The 20,655-nt window shown below is 39.9% G+C and overlaps 1 protein-coding gene across 2 annotated transcripts in view; it reads right to left on the reverse strand.

Moving 5' to 3' along the window:
- Nucleotides 1–20,655, reverse strand: part of ERC1 (ELKS/RAB6-interacting/CAST family member 1) — a 261,544-nt gene that overhangs the window by 60,457 nt on the left and 180,432 nt on the right. For both annotated transcript variants that reach the window (XM_054988425.1, XM_054988424.1), the window contains one exon: nt 11,715–11,859. In XM_054988425.1, the coding sequence (XP_054844400.1) occupies nt 11,715–11,859 (145 nt within the window). The remainder of the gene's footprint in view (nt 1–11,714; nt 11,860–20,655) is intronic.

Below are 20,655 nucleotides of genomic sequence, written 5' to 3' on the forward strand. Positions count from 1 at the left end.
TATATTACAAAACCAGCGCTGGCTGTACTATGGCTTTGACTTTGCATAGACAATGGTACACTTAATCAAGTTGTCTATTGTATTCTTGCATTTTTGGATACTATGGGCCATAATGTTTCAGAAACTTCCCTCTGATTAAAAGCTATTAGAAGAACAAGAATCACACCCATGGAAGAAAGCAGGAGATTTTTAAAGGTCTCACCATTGTCTCCATTGATAATATTATACTAATAATTTCTAATAATAAGAGAGGAAATGTTGAAGAGCTCTTAGGATTATTTGAAAACACTGGAACTTGCACAAAAGTTATGCACGCAAGATCCATTAATTCCAAAATGTATTCACTGAAATTATTTATATTCTGCAAGGTGTTAGCATGCTATCTTTCAGGATGCTACCAAATTGAATTATTAATACTATAAAATTATAAACAAAACACTGATACATAAATCTATTAAAACAATTGCAAGGAGGATGGGGTGGAGAAGAGCTGGTAATAATATAGTAATAGCCAGAATAATATGGGATTATAAAATAGCTGATCCACTCACAGATAAGGCAAAGAAACATACAGACTATACCAAATCACAATCAGCAAAAGACCCAGGAGAAAATGTTAAAAGAAAATGGTGCCAGGCAAACTGATGGGAGGAAAGAATTCTACCACTGGTAAATTCCTGCCTTGAGTTTCCATCCTCTTTGTTACTTTTCTGCACTGAAGCCCTAGACCACATCTCTGTATTTTATTAAATACTTTAAAAGAGAGCCAGTTTGGTGTTGTGGTTAAGAGTGTGGGACTCTAATCTGGAGAGCTGGGTTTGATTCCCCACTCCTCCACTTGAAGTCAGCTGGTCATGGCTCCCTTGGGCTAGTCATGGCTCCCTGGAGCTCTCTCAGCCCCACCCACCTTACAGGATGTTTTGTTGTGGGGATAATAATGACATACTTTGTAAACCGCTCTGAGTGGGCATTAAGTTGTCCTGAAGGGTGGTATATAAATCGAATGTTGTTGTTATTAAAAATGCTCTGAGGCACAACATCTAAGCTATACAATTAAAAATATAAAAAAGCTGTTAAAACAATAAACCACAATATTTAAGCAAATACTTTCAGACCAACCTATCAGAAGACAGGCACAGCAATCATTGTTCTCATTACCTATGAAGGCTCACCTCACCCTTTGAAAATTTTCATCTTAGACATCCAGAAACACACACGCCAGATAATGGTAGCAAAATAAGACAACAGTTGATGGAGAGAACATAGGTAGAGAAAGCGGAAGTTCTCCCTATATGAATAAACTGGGTGGTGGAGAGGATAACAAAAGGAATAAATGTAGTCTGCTATTCATTTTTTAGAAATCAGTTTCCCCTACTTATTCCATTTATTTCTAATTTTAATCCTATTTCTGTTCTACTCTTTGTACTTCCTTAAATAATCTTGTACAATCTTTTGGAACTGGCAAACCACCACAGATACTTATTAAGGAATTAATTTGCTACTCTGCCAAACAGAATATGATAAAAATACACATATAAGCAAACTGACCCTGTGTGTTTAATATGCTGGAGGTCTGCCAGTGAGAACTGTGCACCGATTATGACCTTATTTCCTTAGCCACAAGAATGAGTGATGGTTAGAAGCAGTCACAGCTCCAACCTTTGATGAATAAGATTCACTTAAGTATTATGGAAGAAACTCCTTAAACATGTGCCTAAAGAGAGCTTTCGAAAGCCACAGCCATATAAGGCTGCAACAGACTAAACATTTGGATTGAATATTCATGTTACACTTAAGATTTCTTTTGCCTAAATTTCCTATTGCTTATAGATATAACAGACTTAACTGTGAACTAGTGGACGAGTGGTTCAAATCTCATCTCTATAATGGTGAAGAGTCCAGTAGCACCTTTAAGACTAACCAACTTTACTGTAGCATAAACTTTTAAGAACCACAGTTCTCTTCGTCAGATGGACTCTCTGCCATTTTGCTACTACAGACTAACACGGCTAACTTCTCTGCATCTCTACAATGAGCTCTTACTAGGTGGCCTTAAGAAAAACCACTACCTTTTCAGTCTCAGCTCATTTGTAATGTGAGGGAATGTTACAAAGTTATTGACATAGTGTACACTCAAATGCTCAACATCACTTGCTGCAATGTGATCTGGGAGCATGTGGGCCAGGATCTTCTATGTTGGGGCACCCAGTTGTGGAGTTCTCTCCCTTGCAGTTGTCCAAGTGAAAACCTTTTTATTTTAGGAGGCTTTTGCTAGGGCCTACTGAGCACATAAATCCATTTTATGAGATTATGTTTGATGAAAATTAACAATACCATAGTGTGGTATTGGTTTTTATGTAGAGTTTTATGTTTGTAAATTGCCTTGCATTTTAGCTGAAGCAGAGTTTCAGTGCAATCCTAATCAGAGTTACATGAGTCTAAGTTCTGTCAGGGGTACAGCTGGAATTATAAGAGAACAGTTGCTGGATATGGCCAGATAGTCATTCAAGATACCTTTGAACACAGACACAGGGTTAGCCTGGTCCCATAATACACAGACAGGCCACAAAGGGAGTCTAGAGACTAGAATAAAACAACCTTGGGGAAGGGCATAAAACAATAGAGTTACATATCTGTAATGTCATGTGTAGATTAGAAGACACATTTAACTCATATCAATATAGAAAATGTACCAAGGCCCAGGTGCAGGGAGTATCTGAGAATGGCAGGAATGTCTAACTTCATAGAGGCTAGAAACATTATTGAAGCATAATTACATTGGTGGAGGGCCAAAAGATATTCAAATGTATGAGAAACTCGTAATCACTAATTCTACACAGACTTTGTTAAGACAAGAAGTAGCAAGAATGAACTATTGTTATATGTTTCAAGAAGATATTTCAAAAATGGATAACCTTGTTTGGCGCATGAAATCATAAGATAGTAAATTAGCCAAGAATGTGAGTGTTTGAAGCAGCTATTGTTTGGAGAAGGTTCTGAAATCCTATAAATATGACAAACGAAACTGAGGGCTTCTTCTTAGAAGGGGATCCTTGCCAGTGACCTTCTTATATTTGGGTAAGATACTTTTTAGACTCATGTAATTGCTCTCCTTAATGGTCTTTGTATTTGTTATGATGGATGGTATGATTTTCTGGTGACTGAGTTGTTAGGAATATTACATAATCATGTTGTAATAATAAAGGCTTAGAAAAGAAGCAGAGACCCCATAATTGCATTACTTGTGCACTAAACCCAGTAATCAACCTAAAACATTATCTATGGTGTACCTCTGGCCAGGAATGAAATGATTTGATATAGGAAAGCTACCTAGACACTCAGGACTTTAATGCATGCCTATATCTAAATCAGGCCTGACCAAAGTCATCCAGAACAGCCTGTTGATTTCAATGGTCTTACACTTGAGTAACTCTGCTTAGGATTGCACTGTTTTTGTATCATGTGCCTTCACACCATTTCACATGACCTTTAGCTTAATAGTTCAGTTCTTCTAATCTCATTGTATTGCTCTTCAGTCTGTTAGTGTTTTATTGGAATTCACTTGCCCTAAATGGGGCACTATAAGTACACTGAAGGGTCCGATCAGTTACTTCCTTGTTATGAAAATTAGTTTGTCATGAAGACAGCACTGAAGATCTCAATCCTATAGAAATGTGAGAACGAGTTAGATTGGTATTTCCATGCAAGTTTACAGACATTGAATGTTTCGCAAATCTCTAGTGGACTGGCTGAACGGTGGGAAAATAGGCTGATTTGGGCCATGGCACATTTACTTCCAGGTACTGCTCTCCACTATTTTGTTCATACGGAGCCTCCTATTTTATGGAAGACTTAAGACTGATGCTGTGTAAGCACAGGCTAATAAAGATATGTGGTTGTGAAGTTATGCCAAGTGAGAAACATAGGAACTTCTTAAATACTAGACCATTACTTAAAAAACCAACCCAACAGAAAAAATGATGTGACCAATTATTACACATTTTCTAATCTGCCCTTTCTCGGCAAAGTGATTGAGAGAGCAGTAGCTTTTCTTGGATAATTCTTCTGCTCTGGACCATTTTCAGTCTGGCTTCAGGAAAGGCTATGAGACAGATGGCCTCTTTGCTGCTCCTACTGGATTTATCTGCAGCTTCTGATAGGTAAACCATATCACTTTGTTGAGGCATTTGGAGGCAGAAGCAAGTACCAGGGATATGCATTAGATTGGTTCAAATCACTCTCCACAGTCTGTACTCAAAGGATTGTTGTTGGAGATGAATTATCATTAATATGGGACTTATACTGTGTGGTTAAATGGCTAAGGGTGAACAAATTGAAATTAAACCCTAGAAAGACAGAGATAATGCTGGTAGGGAAGGTGGAGATCTTAAAGGACACTTTGTTCCTCACTTCTGATGGACTTCAGCTATACAGGATCCAACATTACAGCTAGAAAACAAGAAAATGCAGCGACAAAAGCTGTTTTCTTCCAACTCAGTCTAGCCTGGAAGATGTCCCTCTACTTTGATACAGCCATTCTGGATCCATGCCACGATAACATTGAGACTAGAATACAGCAATGTACTCTTTATAGGTCTCCCCTTGAAGTCAAGTAAGAGATTCCTGGTGGTGCGGAACATCATAGCTCCATTATTATTGGGAGCTAGGCACAGAGCGTGCATATTACTTCCATTCTGAAGTCACTCCCTTGGCTGCCCAACATTTCCCAGGGCTCAATGCAAGATACTGGCTATCACATACAAAGCCATTCATAGCTTTAGTCCCTCATATCTGTGGGACTGCCTCTCCCTGCCATGATCTGCCACAAAAGCTTCACTTATCTGAGCAGAACCTTCTGCAGGCGCCACCCTGCAAATAGGTACATCATCAGCTGCCCATACAGGCACATTCTTTGTTGTGGCCCCCACCTTACGGAATGGCCTCCCTGATGAGGTTAGGAAGACTCCCATTCTCTTGGCTTTCCACCAACTAAGGAGGAAAAAAAGCCATGACTAACTAACTAAAGATACCAATGAAAAGCAATTCAAACAATCATATATATAAACTTATCAAAACTATTTTTAGTATGTCAGCTGTGTGGTATTGTTGAACAAAGTAGGTTTTTTTTCTTACAAAGGCAAGGCTTTAACACAAGTGCAGTCCATTGGAACGTCAGAGATCTCTTAAAGTGCCAGTGCTATATAAACTTCAGATTACAATATATAATGTAATAAAGTGCCAATGCCTATTTTTCATGAATAAATAAATACAAACAATACCATAGAAATTGCTTTTGCATACATCCAGAACCACAATCAATACTGCATATTTAAAGATACAGTATACAAATACTTAAAAGTGCATCCATACATATCTTTTTATGAAATATTAAACCAGTATTCAGTATGTATATTTTTCTTATTCAGATATTCATCAATATATTTGAAGCTGTAGATCGAACTGCAACGGGAAGCTAGCAAAATTCCTCCGTTTCAATACAAAATCTTCATCCAAGGCAGCAATTTACAGCATAAATCATTCAAATCAACAGGCACAGCTCCAGTAAACCTCTCATTATTTCTCAGCATCCGCTCCAAAATTCAAGCGCGTTTCTGCAAACTATGCAATACTGAATTATTCAGAAGGGCTTTTTTACACAGCTAACAAGGCAGTACTGTCACAAAGTGGTTCAGAAAGATATTTTGTTAAAGGGTTAGGGACTGTGGACTGTATATGGTTTGTACTGCCTGTTGCTGGAAATATGACCGTATTATGTGATGCCTACTTATGCTTTGTTTCAGCTCTGTTCTGTTTGGTTCCAAATTTCTGCAATCCAAATCCCACTGCACCAGATGTCTCATCCTGCTGACTGTATTGATTTATCCTGTATAGGCAGACTATAAATAACATGAATTAATAGACACAGAATATTTATCAGTGAAGTTGTTCTGATGGGAAGATGGCCACATTCATGGATCGAACTGTCATCTGCCAATGCAATTAGGTTATTTTCAGTCAATAACATTCAACAGCTAACATTATGGGCTGAACCTACACATCATTGCTGATTACAATGAGGCATAAGGAACTATGTCCTCTGAAATTTTATCAGTATGCCCTCCAAGAACAACAGACTGCTGATGTCCTCAAGTTGTGATCGCTTAATTCCAGCCCAAAGGACACAACGCTTTGGAGGTTGACACGTCAGCAAGCAAATGCAGTAGCCTCATTTTAAGAATTCTTTGAATGACCAGAAACATGCAAATAGGAGCAAATGACACCTCAGAAACTTATCGTGGAGAACTTCTGATATTTAAAGAAAAAAGACATCACAAGACAATCCGTTCCACCGTGGTTTCTACTGACAACTCTATACTGCAGAACAGAATTATAAACTCTGAGAATCACTTATTAGCATTTGAGAAATATGTTTTGTGACCTATCTGGTAGATAAATTGCATTCAAACAAGCCAGCTTATTTGGATTTACACTAATTCCAGAATGGGTGCCTCTGCACATATATATCAGAACTATGAATTATAATCCAAGTGTACCGGCTTACATTCACTATCACATCTGGACTTTGTTAGACAGCCTTCAGTACTGTTTTTGCTGAAGCAGTCTTGCCTGCCTCCTTCTACAAAGTGGCCTCTCAACCACTATTTCACCATCAACCAACTGAGACAGCTAAGTACCTTGGGAACAGTTAAATTGGGGGCACAATATATGGTGACACTTGCACCTCATCCTTGTAACAATACAGGAAATACAGCATGAACATTAACAACCAATCTGAAACCGGCAGTTCAATTTTACTGGAACGGCCTGGTCAGTGCTAAGTGCTTTGTTACAAAATCATTTCTGTAGTAGCTCATTTCTATAGCGACCAGCTTAGGAACTTTAAATTAAAACAACACTAATACCATATCCTCTTTCTGAAAACTTCTCCTCCAAGCTTAAACACACACATATACACAGAAATTAAAGAAACAGAAAGTGTTTGGCAAAAGTCTTTTCCTCTCTTTAACAGTAACCAATTTGCTATTTGAGTGGGTGGGAAAATGATATTGTGTGAGGAAAGAAAACAGAAAATGTAGATGAAGAGAATCATCATAGAATCCTGCTAAATATGTTATTATTTCCTGGCTTGATCAATTCAGCTTATACAATGAAGTATTTAAAATAATTTTGAACTCTGAAACACGAAAAATGGATGCTAATCACTTTATTGACTAATTTTTTCCTCTCAACGCTAATTGATAATGTGACATGCTTTGAACAATCTGACCTGCTACTGACTGAGTAAATCTGGCAGACTTGCAAATACTTTTCCTCTACCACCATCCCTTTCAGTTTCAGAACCCTAGTGCAATATTTATTTATTTGATTTATAGCCCGCCCTCCCCGCAAGCAGGCTCAGGGCAGGTTAAAACAATATAATAATACAAAAATAGAACATTTAAATACATTAAAAACAGAATCATCGATATGTACAATCAAACTCCAGATGGCAGCCTCCTCCACTCTTCCCAACATAAACAGGGGGGAAGAGGAGGTACAACTGAGGTCATTACTGTGACTTCGCATATGAGGGGGCAGGTGGTTTATGTAAAAAGATTCATAAATCAAAGTTTATCAGGAACAGTCACAGCATAGGGGATCAGGGCAATAGTCCATGTAGCCTAGTGCTTTGTCTTCTAGAAGTGCTCTGCTGGATATTCCAAAGCAGTTCACAAGCAGGGCAGGGTGATGATAGTTGGCTTCCAATGCTAATTATCTAAAGGTATACCAGCTCTGAACACCGAATTTGTAGTTTTGGTTATCAGGTTTATTAGAAATTACTGGTCATCTTCTATCCATCATTAGGTTTTTTTTAAAAAAACCCTATTCATTGCACACCAGAGCAGTTAATTCCATAGCTAGTTTATTTGATGTTTAAAGTGGAGATGGGCACAAACCAGGAAAAAAACCGAACCATGTAGTTCGTGGTTTGTCATGTTTCACGAACCACGAACGTTCACGAACCTGCCCCAGTTCACGAACCAGCTTGTTTTGGTTCATGAAAACGTCACTTCCGGGTCAGCAAATCACCACTTCCGGGTCAGCAGAAGATCTGCAGAAAGCCCAACCTCTGTTGTCTAAGAAACTTATTGACTGGCACCAGGCTGTCCGCAGTGACGAACTAAAAAACGAACCAAACAAACCGCCCTAAAGTTCGTGGAGGTTTGTCAGAAATGGGCTCTAACGAACTGCTGGTTTGCGAACCATGAAATGCCCTGGTTCATGACGAACTTTGGTTCGTATTTTGGTTTGTGCCCATCTCTAGTTTAAAGTCCCCCCCCCCCCGATCTGTTAAAATTTGTACTGGTTTAGGAGATCGAATTAAGCTGCCTTATAATGAATCAGACCATGGTCAGAATTGTCTACCCTGACTAGCAGCAGATCTCCAGGGTCTCAGAGGTCTACCTGACCAATGCAACTGGAGGTCTAGAGATTGAACTAGGACCTTCTACATTCCAAGCAGATGCTCTAGTGCTAGTCACAGCCCCAAATTTGCTTTAAGAGCACTCTGAAGATTTAGCTGGCGATAGTCCTTCTTTTGAGGGAGTTTAGGCTTGGGGCCCTCCGTTTAAATGTGTATGAATCTTGGGAACAATGGAAAAAATGAGACAAAAGCACAGTCCTGTTCTTATGAAACATGTAAAAAGAAGGATGAGCAGATGAAATAAGCAGAAACAAAATATCCTGCAGGCCGAAGTAACGGCTAGTAGAAAAACTGTATTTAAAGACAGATAATAATGAGAAACCCTTTTCAGAGGTTCAGATAAGACTGCACGTCTGATCATTTTAATTCCAGAGTAGCAACCATGTTAGACTGGTGAGGCACATACTGCCCTTTTTGAACTGGTATTAATTTCTTAATGTGCCACTGTACTTTTGACCTGATGACTGGGAAGAGAAGTTATGGTCAGGATTCTACATTTCACAGCACTCTTTTTGGAAAATCTGGCGTTACAATGGTTACACCACTATTTACTTTCATGCTTCTTCACCAAAATATCAAAATGATCTAACTCAATTGTTATCATGGATCTGGAGATTTGGTGGGAAAATCTCATTCGACTTCACTGAACTAGATATGTCACTTTAGCTTACTGAGTTTTATTGTACTTAATTTGAGCTATATAGCATCCTAACTTTTTTTTTAAAGTTCAGGATCATATAGACAATCAATAAGAAGTCAGTACTTCTATAAGGCAAATTAGACATTGTTTATAGCCATCCAAATTCAAAAAGATTTCCAACATATCCTAACTACTGCTTTCCCCATCTTTGAGACACAACATTTAACTTAACTCAGATGCTTTAGCTATTGGCCATAATTCAGTAATTCATCTTTTAATATTCGAACTTTCATCAGATGTCCAGTTCCTTGTTATCAGCATTTTTGCAGCTATAAGAAAATCAACACTGAAAAGTACAAAATCCTGAATAAAACCTAGAAATATGATTTTAAGCTTTTGGGCATATTAAAATTCAAACATAAGATAATTTCTCCTCTAACTTTCCTCCAAACTCCTGAATAATGGGACACTCCCGCCATATACTGAAGTAGCTTGCTGACATAATGGCCACATTTCCAACATGTATAGGAGTATACTCCATATACTTTAATTCTGTTATTTTTTTTCTTTTTTGGGGATGCATTCTCTATTAATTATGTGGTAATTTCAAAACAAATACTACATATTTTTTAAAAGAAAATTGAACAGAGGGCCTATTGCTGCTGTTCTCATGTAAGTCAGAAGGGAACTAAATGGGACGATACCTACTCTCCTTGGAGCAAGCACATAGTATTATGACCTTCTAGAAAAGGGTGCATGAGTGGAGAGGAAGAATGCCTACCTAATGTAGAAAAGTTTGTAGTTTGCACATGGGGGGTTGCACAAGACCATGGAGACAAATTGGTTATAATTCTGGCCACACTAGATATTTTCTGTTTTTAGGAGACTGCATAACTATTTTCTTCTTTGCTATGCTGGCCAGGCTAATCAACTGACAGGGACCGAGAGGCCTTTCTAAAGGGAGGATTCTGGAGATGTCTGTTTATAAACAAAGCTGCTTTAGTGGCAGTTACAAACCTCACAGTCTCCAGGGATGAAAACCCAAGAAGCTTATGACAGAAAACTATCAATGAGGCTTTTGTTTCCATTTCTGCATCAAGCTGGAACCTGCAGATTCCCATAATGCTATAAATCTTTCCCCTCCTTATAACGTTGTGAAGGGATGTCAAATGCCAAATAGCATTTGATCAGTGTGATGAAATAAGAATATGTATTTTACATTAAAGTTTGGGTCTGAAAGGCTTTTGTTGGTGTATGGCCATCGGTGCAAAGTGACAGTATTTACGATTCTTCCAGTAAAGCTGAATATTATAAAAATTGTAAAGTAGATTTCTGACTGGCTTTAATGTTGGTTTTAGCTGTCGGAAAAAACTTAATTGAGCAAACATTAAACATTTTATTTCAATATTAAATGTTAAGTGAAAAACCACTGCTACCAGAGGACCAACGCTTCAGAAGAAATCTTTGGTAGAAAGGGTCTTTGGCTCCAATTTGCTGCCTTTGGCAACAGAATAATTTAGTCATAATGGCAGTTAAAGTGAAGAAAACAGTGGTGGCGGTCATGGCTTAAGGCCTAAAATGGCTGCCCAAAGATGGCAGCTGTTATTAACAATCTGGCATACAAATGACTTAGTTAAAAAAAAAAACCTGGCACAACAATCTCTTAGCTGAAATTCATCTAGAATGGTTGAAGAGGCTTCTATAATTTTCTGAACAGAAAGCTTCCTTCTAGCAGTTCCCCATTTTATATTACCTGTAGAAAGAAGGAAAAGACCATCTGGCTCACAAGTGTAAGATACCCCCAACACTTTGAATGAGGCAGCCGCTTTCCTAACGATATCAATGACTTGTAGAAATAGGATTATTAAAACCTTTTCTTTTTATGAGTCAATGTTGTATTTCTGAAAGACTGTGTTTATAAAGCATACCAAATTATAGGCAACTGAAAATACCAAATGATACATTTTTCTGAAGGTAAGCTCAGTTTCCTGGCAGCATGGCCACAGTTGCACAAATGTCTCATCATAACTTAGAGCCTTTTCAAGAAAATGATAACAACCTCTATGGAAATTAAGCAGCAATCCTTCCAAGTATTATTTTATGCATACAACATGTCTCTCCACCACAAAAACGAGACGATTTTCTGTCCTACAACATTTCCAATTAAGCTTGAAACACAATATAGCTTAACCACTACTTAAACTTCATAAGGCAGAATTTCCAGCCTTGCAAACAATAATTTACAGGACATATATGTGACCCTGGGAGAGCACTCGGGTTGCTGCCACTTTGGAGCCCTCTTTATTTTCTGACTAAGTACATGCACATGAAGCGTCCATACCTAAAAGCACACCATAGTTTGGGGCATGGTGATATGATGTGTGAGGAAGGGTGATGGCAAGAGTGTTCATTTACTCTAAGTAACTTGCATTTTTGCATGGCTGACTCCCAATATACGATATACAAACCAAGTAGCCTCATGCTTAGCTGTACAATCCTAAGCAGAGCTTCACCCTTTTACTTCCATTAAAGTCAATGGGCATGGAATGGTATAATTATGCTTAGGATTACAGTGTACTTCTCTTGTACCTGCTGCTTTAGCTGTTGCACCAAGCGGTCTTTCTCTCGTTTTAGTGCAGCCACTTCATCTTGGGTTTTTTTCTTGGAGGAAGAGAGCTCCAGCAAAGCAATGTTGGCATCTTTTTCACTAATGGCAGCTAGCAGGGCTTCTTGCCTGAAAAAGAAAGCACAAATGGTTCAATTACATCTGTGCAATTTACCTTCTAAGTGTGCCTTGCCACATGTAAAAGTGTAGAGACTTTTTATGTGTAACTTAATCAACTAATGTTGAAGTTCCAATAAAATATAGGGGCGTGCGCTTCGGGTTTCCGATTTGGGAAAAATACCCAAATTGGACAGGATTTGCAAAGATTTGGGATTTCTGAAACGGCCCCAGCATACCAGGGACATTTTGGAAATCCTGAATCAAAGATTCCCGAAGCTATTTGTGTAGCTTCAGGAAGCTTCGGGTCAAGGGGTTGAAATGTCCCTCTCCATACCGCTGCGCAGCGGGAGCAAGACGGACATTTAAACCACCGATCAGCTGTTTGTTGGGGGTTTCCCTGACAAGCGGCTGAGTGCAGCCTGCCGGGGTGAAATGCCCTTCTCTATGCTGCTGGGGAGCGACAGGGAGAGGAGCATTTCACCCCCATTTCACCTCCCCAACTGCAGCCTGCTGGGGTGAAATGCCCTTCTTCCTGCTGCTGCTGCGTAGCAGGCAGAGGAGCATTTCACCCCCAACTCAGCCGCTTGTCAGGAAGCTTTGGGGCCCTTTAAACTTCAGCTGGCCCGTGGGAAAAACGCTCCCTGTGCCGTTTGCATGCGATGCAGGGAGCATTTTCCCCTTTAAACTGTCCCCTCCTCCAGCCAGCTGGAAAGGGGGAGAGTTTGAAGGGAAGAACACTCCCCGTGCCATTTACAAGTGGCACAGGGAGCGTTTTCCACTTTAAACTGTTCCCCCCTCCCTCCAACCAGCTGGAAAGGGAAAGAGTTTGAAGGGAAGAACACTCCCGGCGCCGTTTGTAAGCGGCACGGGGAGCATTTTTCCCTTTAAACTGCCCCCCTCCATCCAGCCAGTTGTAAAGGGAGAGTGTTTGAAGGGAAAAACGCTCCCCAGGCTGTGTGCAAGCGGCATGGGGAGCATTTTCCCTTTAAACTGCCCCCCCTCCCTCCAGCTGGAAAGGGAGAGAGTTTGAAGGGAAGAATGCTCCCTGCGCCGTTTGGAAGTGGCACCAGAAGCGTTTTACCCTTTAAACTCTCCCACCTCCCTCCACCCAGCTGGAAAGGGCCCTTCCACACTTCACCTGGGTCGTGGGGGGTTTCCCCCATGACCCAGATGTAGTCTAAAGGGCCCTTTGCAAGCGGCAGTGAAAGGTGCCTTCCGCGTTTCACCTGGGTCATGGGGTTTTCCCCCGTGACCCAGATGGAGTTTAAAGGATGCCACAAACTTTGCCAAGCAGCTGATCTGCTCTGGTGGGGTTTGAACTCCCCCCCTTGCCACTTATTTCACCCGATGGGAGGGGAAGGAGGGGGTTCCCTCCCCCCCATCGAGTGAAATAAGCAGCAGGGGGGGGGTAGTTTGTCAGTGTGCTCTGAATCTTTACGGAGCACACCGAAGCGGGTCAAACAAGGGATTCTTGAAGCGGCTTGCTGCTTTGGGAATCCCTTATTTCCGACTTTTTTTTCTGCTTCGGATTTCCTGAAGCGGGAAACTCGAATTTTTTTTTGCATACCCCTAATAAAATAGGCTTGTGAAGTAAGCTCCTTGGCATCTTAGATTTCCCATATATGCTGCCCTTCAAAGATAGCTATATGTAGAAGATTTGAGAACAATTTAGCATGAAGATAAGCATAAAGCATCAGTTTATTTTACTCATGCAACAGCAATGCCACTTAAGCATTTTGGTGACTTTTATACCATTACATACAATTTAGAAATATTAATATACAGCCTCATGAAACAAATATTTTGCTCTCTACGTGCAAGTATAATTATATCAAGTGCAGAAAATACCTACTCCTCTGGTTAAAAATCTGGCTGTACTACAAACAGCAAAATTAACTGAAGTCCAATAAAAAGAATATTGATTGGAAGGAATATTTGGGAAACATGGCAAGAACTTTTTATTTTTTATTTTCAGTTATATCTTTATATATAGTCCACTTTTCTCACTGAGACTCTAGGTGGATTATACAGTTAAGTTTTGACACATTTTACTTTACAGCCAGGCAATTCTAACCTTGAAACATAGAATTCTTCCAGAACAGAACAGGGATATACAACATCAGCAAGTATGACAAGTCTCTGTATTCAAATCAGGCCTGGAATGAATACTAGGAAACTGGCTTTTTGGCAACTGTTGGGTCAACAGAGCAGCACTGTCTGCTACTATACACTTTGGGCTTGAACTCAAGCCTTTGCTCTCTTATCATATCTCTGGAGTGCTCGTTTGGAGAATTTATACCCCAGGTCTAGATTAACATATGACTTGCCACACTGATATGATCACCTGGAGATCATATCAGGATGTTTTTCCTGGAGAAGATGCATGTTCTTTGAACCAGCTATCAAAAAGCACATCATTTCTAAAACATGGCAGGCCAAAGTTATTCTTCTGTATTTCATTTATATACATTTTAAGAAATTGTGTATCCACACTTTTTGACCATTACAAAACAGAAGGGAAAAGAACCAGACAACTAAATGGCAAATCATCCACACGTCTGTCCAAAAGTTGGCTATGTTAAAGCAGCCATCCATTCAGGTGCCATCCTGAAGAAATTTTATTGAATTTCTTCTCTGTATACCACATGCTGTACACTATATAAAAATATTTTTCCATATCAGAGAATGTAATCACATAACCAAATTCTGCATTCATGAATTCTGCAGAAACTGTGTAAATGATTTCCTTAAATTTGAACAAACCTATCACGTTTGTTTTCGTAAGATGTTTTAAATGTCTTCAAGATTGCTCATGTTTCTCAGATCGGAGCCTGCGGATTGCCACAATGCTAAAGTAGTTCTCTTGTGAGTATTGTAACACGTTTCATTTTCCTTAATTAAAATATGCTGACCCAAAGGCAATATACTCATACTAGCTTGTCTGTTTTTATTTCCAGTTATAGCCTACATTAACCAATATGTAATCCAAGATTAATTATAAAGCATTTTGCACACAGAGAATAACGCCATTCTTGAGATATAAAGGATCCTGACAAATGCAGAAGAAAAAATAGACCATCATTTGGATAGGACAAAGTTTAAACACAGAATGAACATAAGATCCAATCAGGCAAATCATACATACTACTTATTTCAATGATCTACATTGAGCTTGCACAATGTGGAGCCAACTAGAACTGTGCAGCATATCAGGTGCTAGATAAACCTACTTTGTTGTTGTTTAACCCATCTGTACTTGGCAGGTAGCAATATGCAGCTTAATTTTCTATGTGTTGCCTTGGGAACTTAACATAAGACGATACTGCGCTCTTGACTTAATTCTACAGAATTTAGAAATCAATACTTTTAGCAAACTACTTGATATTGTATTGGAATGAACTAGAAATCTAGGCTGAGATGTCACCATAATAGGTTCTCTCATCTTTTCCTGTGTTGTCAATACCTCATAACTACTGCTCATATCTCAGTTCGTTACAGGTTAAAAAGGATCACTACATTTTAACTAGTTCTCTAAGATTCAGGGTTGTTTCACACAAGCATACATGTCACTTGATATATTAGCAGTTCAGGCCTTGCAACTGAATGCATGGACCACATTCACTGACAAGCAGTGGGCCTGAGGTGGTGGTTAGTGACATGAAACCTTTGTCTGTGGCATATGATGACTGTTTCACATATGCAAGTAATAATTTAATATTGCCGTCATCAACTGGAACTGTATCAAGTAATGAACACACGAACACACATCAGATTTACACAATGGAAGAAGCGTATATTTGAATCAAAAAGATTAAATAACTTAAACCTTTAGATAAAGATGATATTCATCATATATGTTATAATTTTTAAGCTCTTTTAAAGGAATTATTTTAACTATTCAGGTCCCAATTCTATGTCTAGCTACTAGAAGTTATACCACAGTTTTTTTCTTTTAACTTTGGGAGGAGATAAACCACCTCTGCTTTTCAAGAAGTTTAGTAGAATTTTAAAAAAATGATTTTAATAAATTTACAATGTACAACTATTATAACACAACTACAATGTAGAAATTGTACTGGACAATTCAAAGATATATTCTAATTGTGGTAGTATAAATTGGAAGTTCTGCACTTGAAATTCTTTGAATTTAACAGTCACTTTTAGTTTTCCAAACAAACAATTCAAACCTTGACAAATTCCACAGCTACAAGCAGAAACTGTGAGAGATTCTCCTCGTCACAAATTCCAAAGCCCACTGCAAAGGCATCTTGGATCTGGCTTTTGAGACATGCTTGCCTCCTAATTAAAGGCTCATCTAAGGGGCAAGACCATGTGCTGGTTACATTTCTCCCATTCCTGCTGCAGAATGACACATATAAATCACTGGGCCGAGGTCAGAACAGCCTGCCCATAAAGTGATTCATGGATCCAGCAGCCCCATCCCTCGGGACTATGTACTTTATTACAGTAAACCTCAGAACAAGATATAATTTCCTGTCTTAAGGAGCAGCTTTTAAATCAGGACACCTGGACAGCCCTGCAACTACTTTGTGAAACAATAGGTCTCAGCTTCACCTCTGGGTTTTGCTGCTGGCCTGTACTTACCCCCGAGCTGCTAAATTTCAAATTAAGTTCTAGCTCCAAAAGTAAAACTGCTGATGTCTCTAGATGCTAAACTTAGTAACCTATACTATATTTCCTTCTTCCCCTCCCCCAGTCTCTAGATGCATTATTCTCCCCTATTTACTTTCTTAGAAAATTAAGGAAAAATAGAACATTTGCTCTGGATCTCCACTTTAGAGGGAAGTCCAGGGCTACTAATTAAGTTGGTGAGTTACTAATTGGCATTAAAGGATAACAGTATCTGCTTCATAGAGTGTGTTAACATATTTATTTATTAAAACATTTATACCCCACCTTTCCACATGGTTCAAGGCAGCTTACAATAATTAAATAAACATTTCCGATTAAATCCAAAATACAATAACAAACCCCAAATCTCTCCCTCCCTCCACCCTTAAAAGATGTCTGCCATTCGCATTCCTTCAAAAGCCCTGACAAGTGCCTCCTGAAAATATCCAATGAGGGGACTCCCCTACCTTCTTCAGGGAGCCCATTCCATGGAACGGGGCCACAACAGAAAAGGCATGGTGGGTTCTGGTTAATGCCAGATGGGCCACTCAATGGGGTGGGACAACCAACAAACGGCTGCCTGAGAACCACAGTTTGTTCACAGGGACATATGAAAAGAGACAGTCATGAAGGACCAGCATCATGAATTAAACTCAGAAACAGACTGGGAACCAATATAGATGTTTCAAAATGGACAACTTATGTTCCCAGTGGTTAGCCTGTTACAATAGCTGAGCTGCCACATTCTGGACCAGTTGTAGTTTCCGGGTTGTCTGTAGGGGCAGCCCAATGTAGAGCATGTTGTAGTAATCCATCTGTGAGGTTACAGAAGCATGGATCTGCATGTCCAGTAGGGCTGAGTGTAGCTAGCAAGAGATTTGGCACACTAGATATGGCTGATAAAAGGCACCTGGCCACCATGCCAACCTGCTTTTCAAAAAGCAAGGGGAGATCCATAACCACCCCCAAGCTCTTGACCTGCTCTTGGAAAGCCAACTTCATTTCATCTAGGTCAAGTGGATTCAGTCCCTCTAGAATATCAACCTTCCTGACTAGTATTACCTCTGTCTTGTCTGGATCTAGCTTTAAGCTTGTTCTACCATAGACAACTGACCATAGCCTCAAAGCACTAGTTCAGAATCATGATGGATCCATCTGGAGGCTTGGATTATGAAATATTGATGATGCTCAGCCCCAAAGGTGAAAGAATAGAATCCTGTGGCATTTCACAAGACAAATCCCACCCAGCTGGTTCTGCACCTCTAGTGGGTGATGCAGACAAGTGACAGTTGAAAAGTTCATTGGACAGCAGTCGGAGAGCCAAGCTGTAAAATCAGGATACCTACATTTCCCATCAAAACTTGAGGGAAGCTGACAAGTGTCCAACCTGTGTCATTTGTCACTTGTAGCCTGGCCCATTATTTCACTAATTGGGAACAGTTACTGCAATGCAATTAAGTTCAGCATGTCAATGGAAAATTGCCACCAAAGGTAGGATTTTGCATTTAACTTCAAAAGAGGGAACTTTATAAAAATGAGGGAACTTGTCAGAAGGGGGCAGAAAGGGGAAAGAGCCAAATCGTTCCAGGATCCTTGGAACTGATTTAAAACCACATTAACTGAAGCCTAAATAGAAAGTATACCTCAGGGTAGGAAAGGAACCTCCAAGTTAAAACAATGCCAATGTGTTTAGTGACCTAAGTCAAGAAAGCCATAAAAGGTAAGCAGGTTTCATTTAACAAGCAGAAGGTTTGCCTGAACACGGTGAATAAAAAGGACCATGGGTGCTAAACCAACAATTGTAAACAGACAATAAGGTCAATAATACAACAATTTGCTGAACAAATATTAAGAAAATAATAAACATTCCTACTATTTTATCAGCGGGGAATGTGTAAGGACTTATGGGGGGCACATTTTCCACCAAACCCCTTGCCACACTTTTCCTTCTCTCCTCCTGGGAACCTTCATATCATCACCCTTCCCTGCTTCCTTTTTTCCTTCTCACTCACCCACCTTTTAATTGTCCCCACATCCTCATCTATATTTATTATTTCTTCATTTATACCCTGCTGTGATGGACTCAGCTTAAAATACTGGGACTGCCGGGCATGGAAACAGCAAAAAGAGGAGAGGAAGATTGACTTGTTTCCCCTCACCCACTTTGGCAGCTAGCCTGAAATGCAGTTGATGATGGAATGTTGAGGTGACAGTTAGTGCTACCAGAGGGAGGGGTTGAGAGTGGGGGTAAACTGAAGAGTGAGGAGAATTGGAGTCTGGCTTCTGACCAGAGAGGGTCAGCCAGAGAGTCCTCTATGTGAGGAAGGAAGGGGAAGGTGTACCCTTACAAGAGAAATCATAACATTCATGAAGCAGTTTTAGTCCTTGGACTAAAGTGGAAAAGACAGCACTAACTCCTGTGTAGACAAAAGAGATCTGGGAATTGTAGTGGGCCAAGGAAGTGGGTAGAAAGGAGTCTCCCCTTCGGCCAAAGGAACAGGGTTATAGCTTGGGCATAACTATAACTCCTGCCCAGTATCTAAAAAGGGTGTTGACTCAGTGGAGTACACTAAGGCCTTCAGAAGAGGGGAAGTCGTGCTGTGTGTTTGTGTGTGTGTTAAAAGTGGAGCATGTAACTTGTGAAGGAGTGCTGCCAATCTCAGAAAGCACTCACTTTAACAACTTTAAGTCTGATAACACCAGCATCTCTCATACAAGCCAGCAACTTAAGAACTGTAACAAGTGTTTTGTGCCTCACACCAGTGAAGTATTCCGTACAAAAACCTCTAAGTTACCTCAGTTTTAAACACCTGCCTACACGCCTACTTCAACCGACTTGTAAATAAACCTTCGGTTTTATTTTGAATCTCCATAAGCCTCATGTGCCAGTTTATTTCTAAGGCAAGCACAAACCTCTGATCTTTCCTCTACTTAGACTTGGCTGGGTAACCGCGCCACTTATATGTTCCTTAAGGGTGGGATAAGAAAGAAAGTTGAAGCGAAACCTCAACTACGCTACTAAAGGCTTCCCGGCCCAATATTCAGCTTCATATGCTTAGTGAGGAGAATTTTTACCTCAGGGTAGAGGAAGGTCAGCGCAAGCCTGAATTAGAGGAGGGTTTGCGACATATAAATTGGTGGCAGCTGTGGGATACGAACAGCACACCCACAACAAGTTGTTCCCACCACAAAACAACAATATCTTACTCTATAGTAGTATTTTGTGAAGAAATTCAGAAAAATTCCTGTCAGAAATGGCCACTAGACGAAAGAATAAAGAGGCACAGGGAGATACTCAGGCATCAGAAGTGGCTGGTTAGGAGAATTCTAGTCAGGAGTTGGAAATAATGAGAATGAAGGTAGAACTGGTAAGAACAGAGGCAGAAAAAGTCAGGAGTGGAGCAGAGAAAGAAAAAGCCAGGATGGAGGCAGAGAAAGCCAGAATTAAGGCAGAGAAAGAAAAAGAAATCCAGTTAGCCAAAATTCAGGCAGAAGAGAGCATTGCACAGAGAGAGGCTGACAGAGGACATGAAAAAGATATGTTTGCTTTAAGGATGCAAATACAGTTGTGGGCAGAACTACCAATTCCACAAAGTAGTGGGGGAATCTCCTCAGTAGAACAAAAGAAATTTCCCCATTATCAGAAGGGAGATGATGTAGAAACATTTTTATTTAGTTTTGAAAGAATGTGCAAAGATTTACAAATGTATGATGATGCTAGAATGCTGTATTTACGCTCACAGATCTGTGGAGGGCTAAGTGAAATCTATGTAGAGATGAAGGATGAGGAAACCTCAGATTACCAGCTGTTTAAAGAAAGGGTCAGAATTTGTTTTGGCCTGACAGCAGAGCAAAGCAGAAAGGCATTTGAAGAGATTAGGAGAAAACCAGGAGAGACTTATTCCCAACTGAGATGTCGGTTAGACAGAGCTCTCAATAGATGGATTGAGTGGTGCAAAGTGAAGACTTTTCAGGAACTGAAGAACTTGATGGGGCTAGAGTAGTTTCATAGGCAAGTCCCTTCCCAGTTAAGATGGATGCTGGAGGATAAAAAGTCCAGACAGTGGAAGAGGCTGCCGCTGTGCTATATGAAATTGAAGGGGACATGGGAGGAAATTCACTACAACCCCCCATCAAAAAGAATAAAGTCTGGGTTCCCCCAGGGAAAGCTGA

Source organism: Eublepharis macularius, chromosome 9 (genome assembly GCF_028583425.1).
Source record: "Eublepharis macularius isolate TG4126 chromosome 9, MPM_Emac_v1.0, whole genome shotgun sequence".
NCBI classification, from domain to species: Eukaryota; Metazoa; Chordata; class Lepidosauria; order Squamata; family Eublepharidae; genus Eublepharis; species Eublepharis macularius.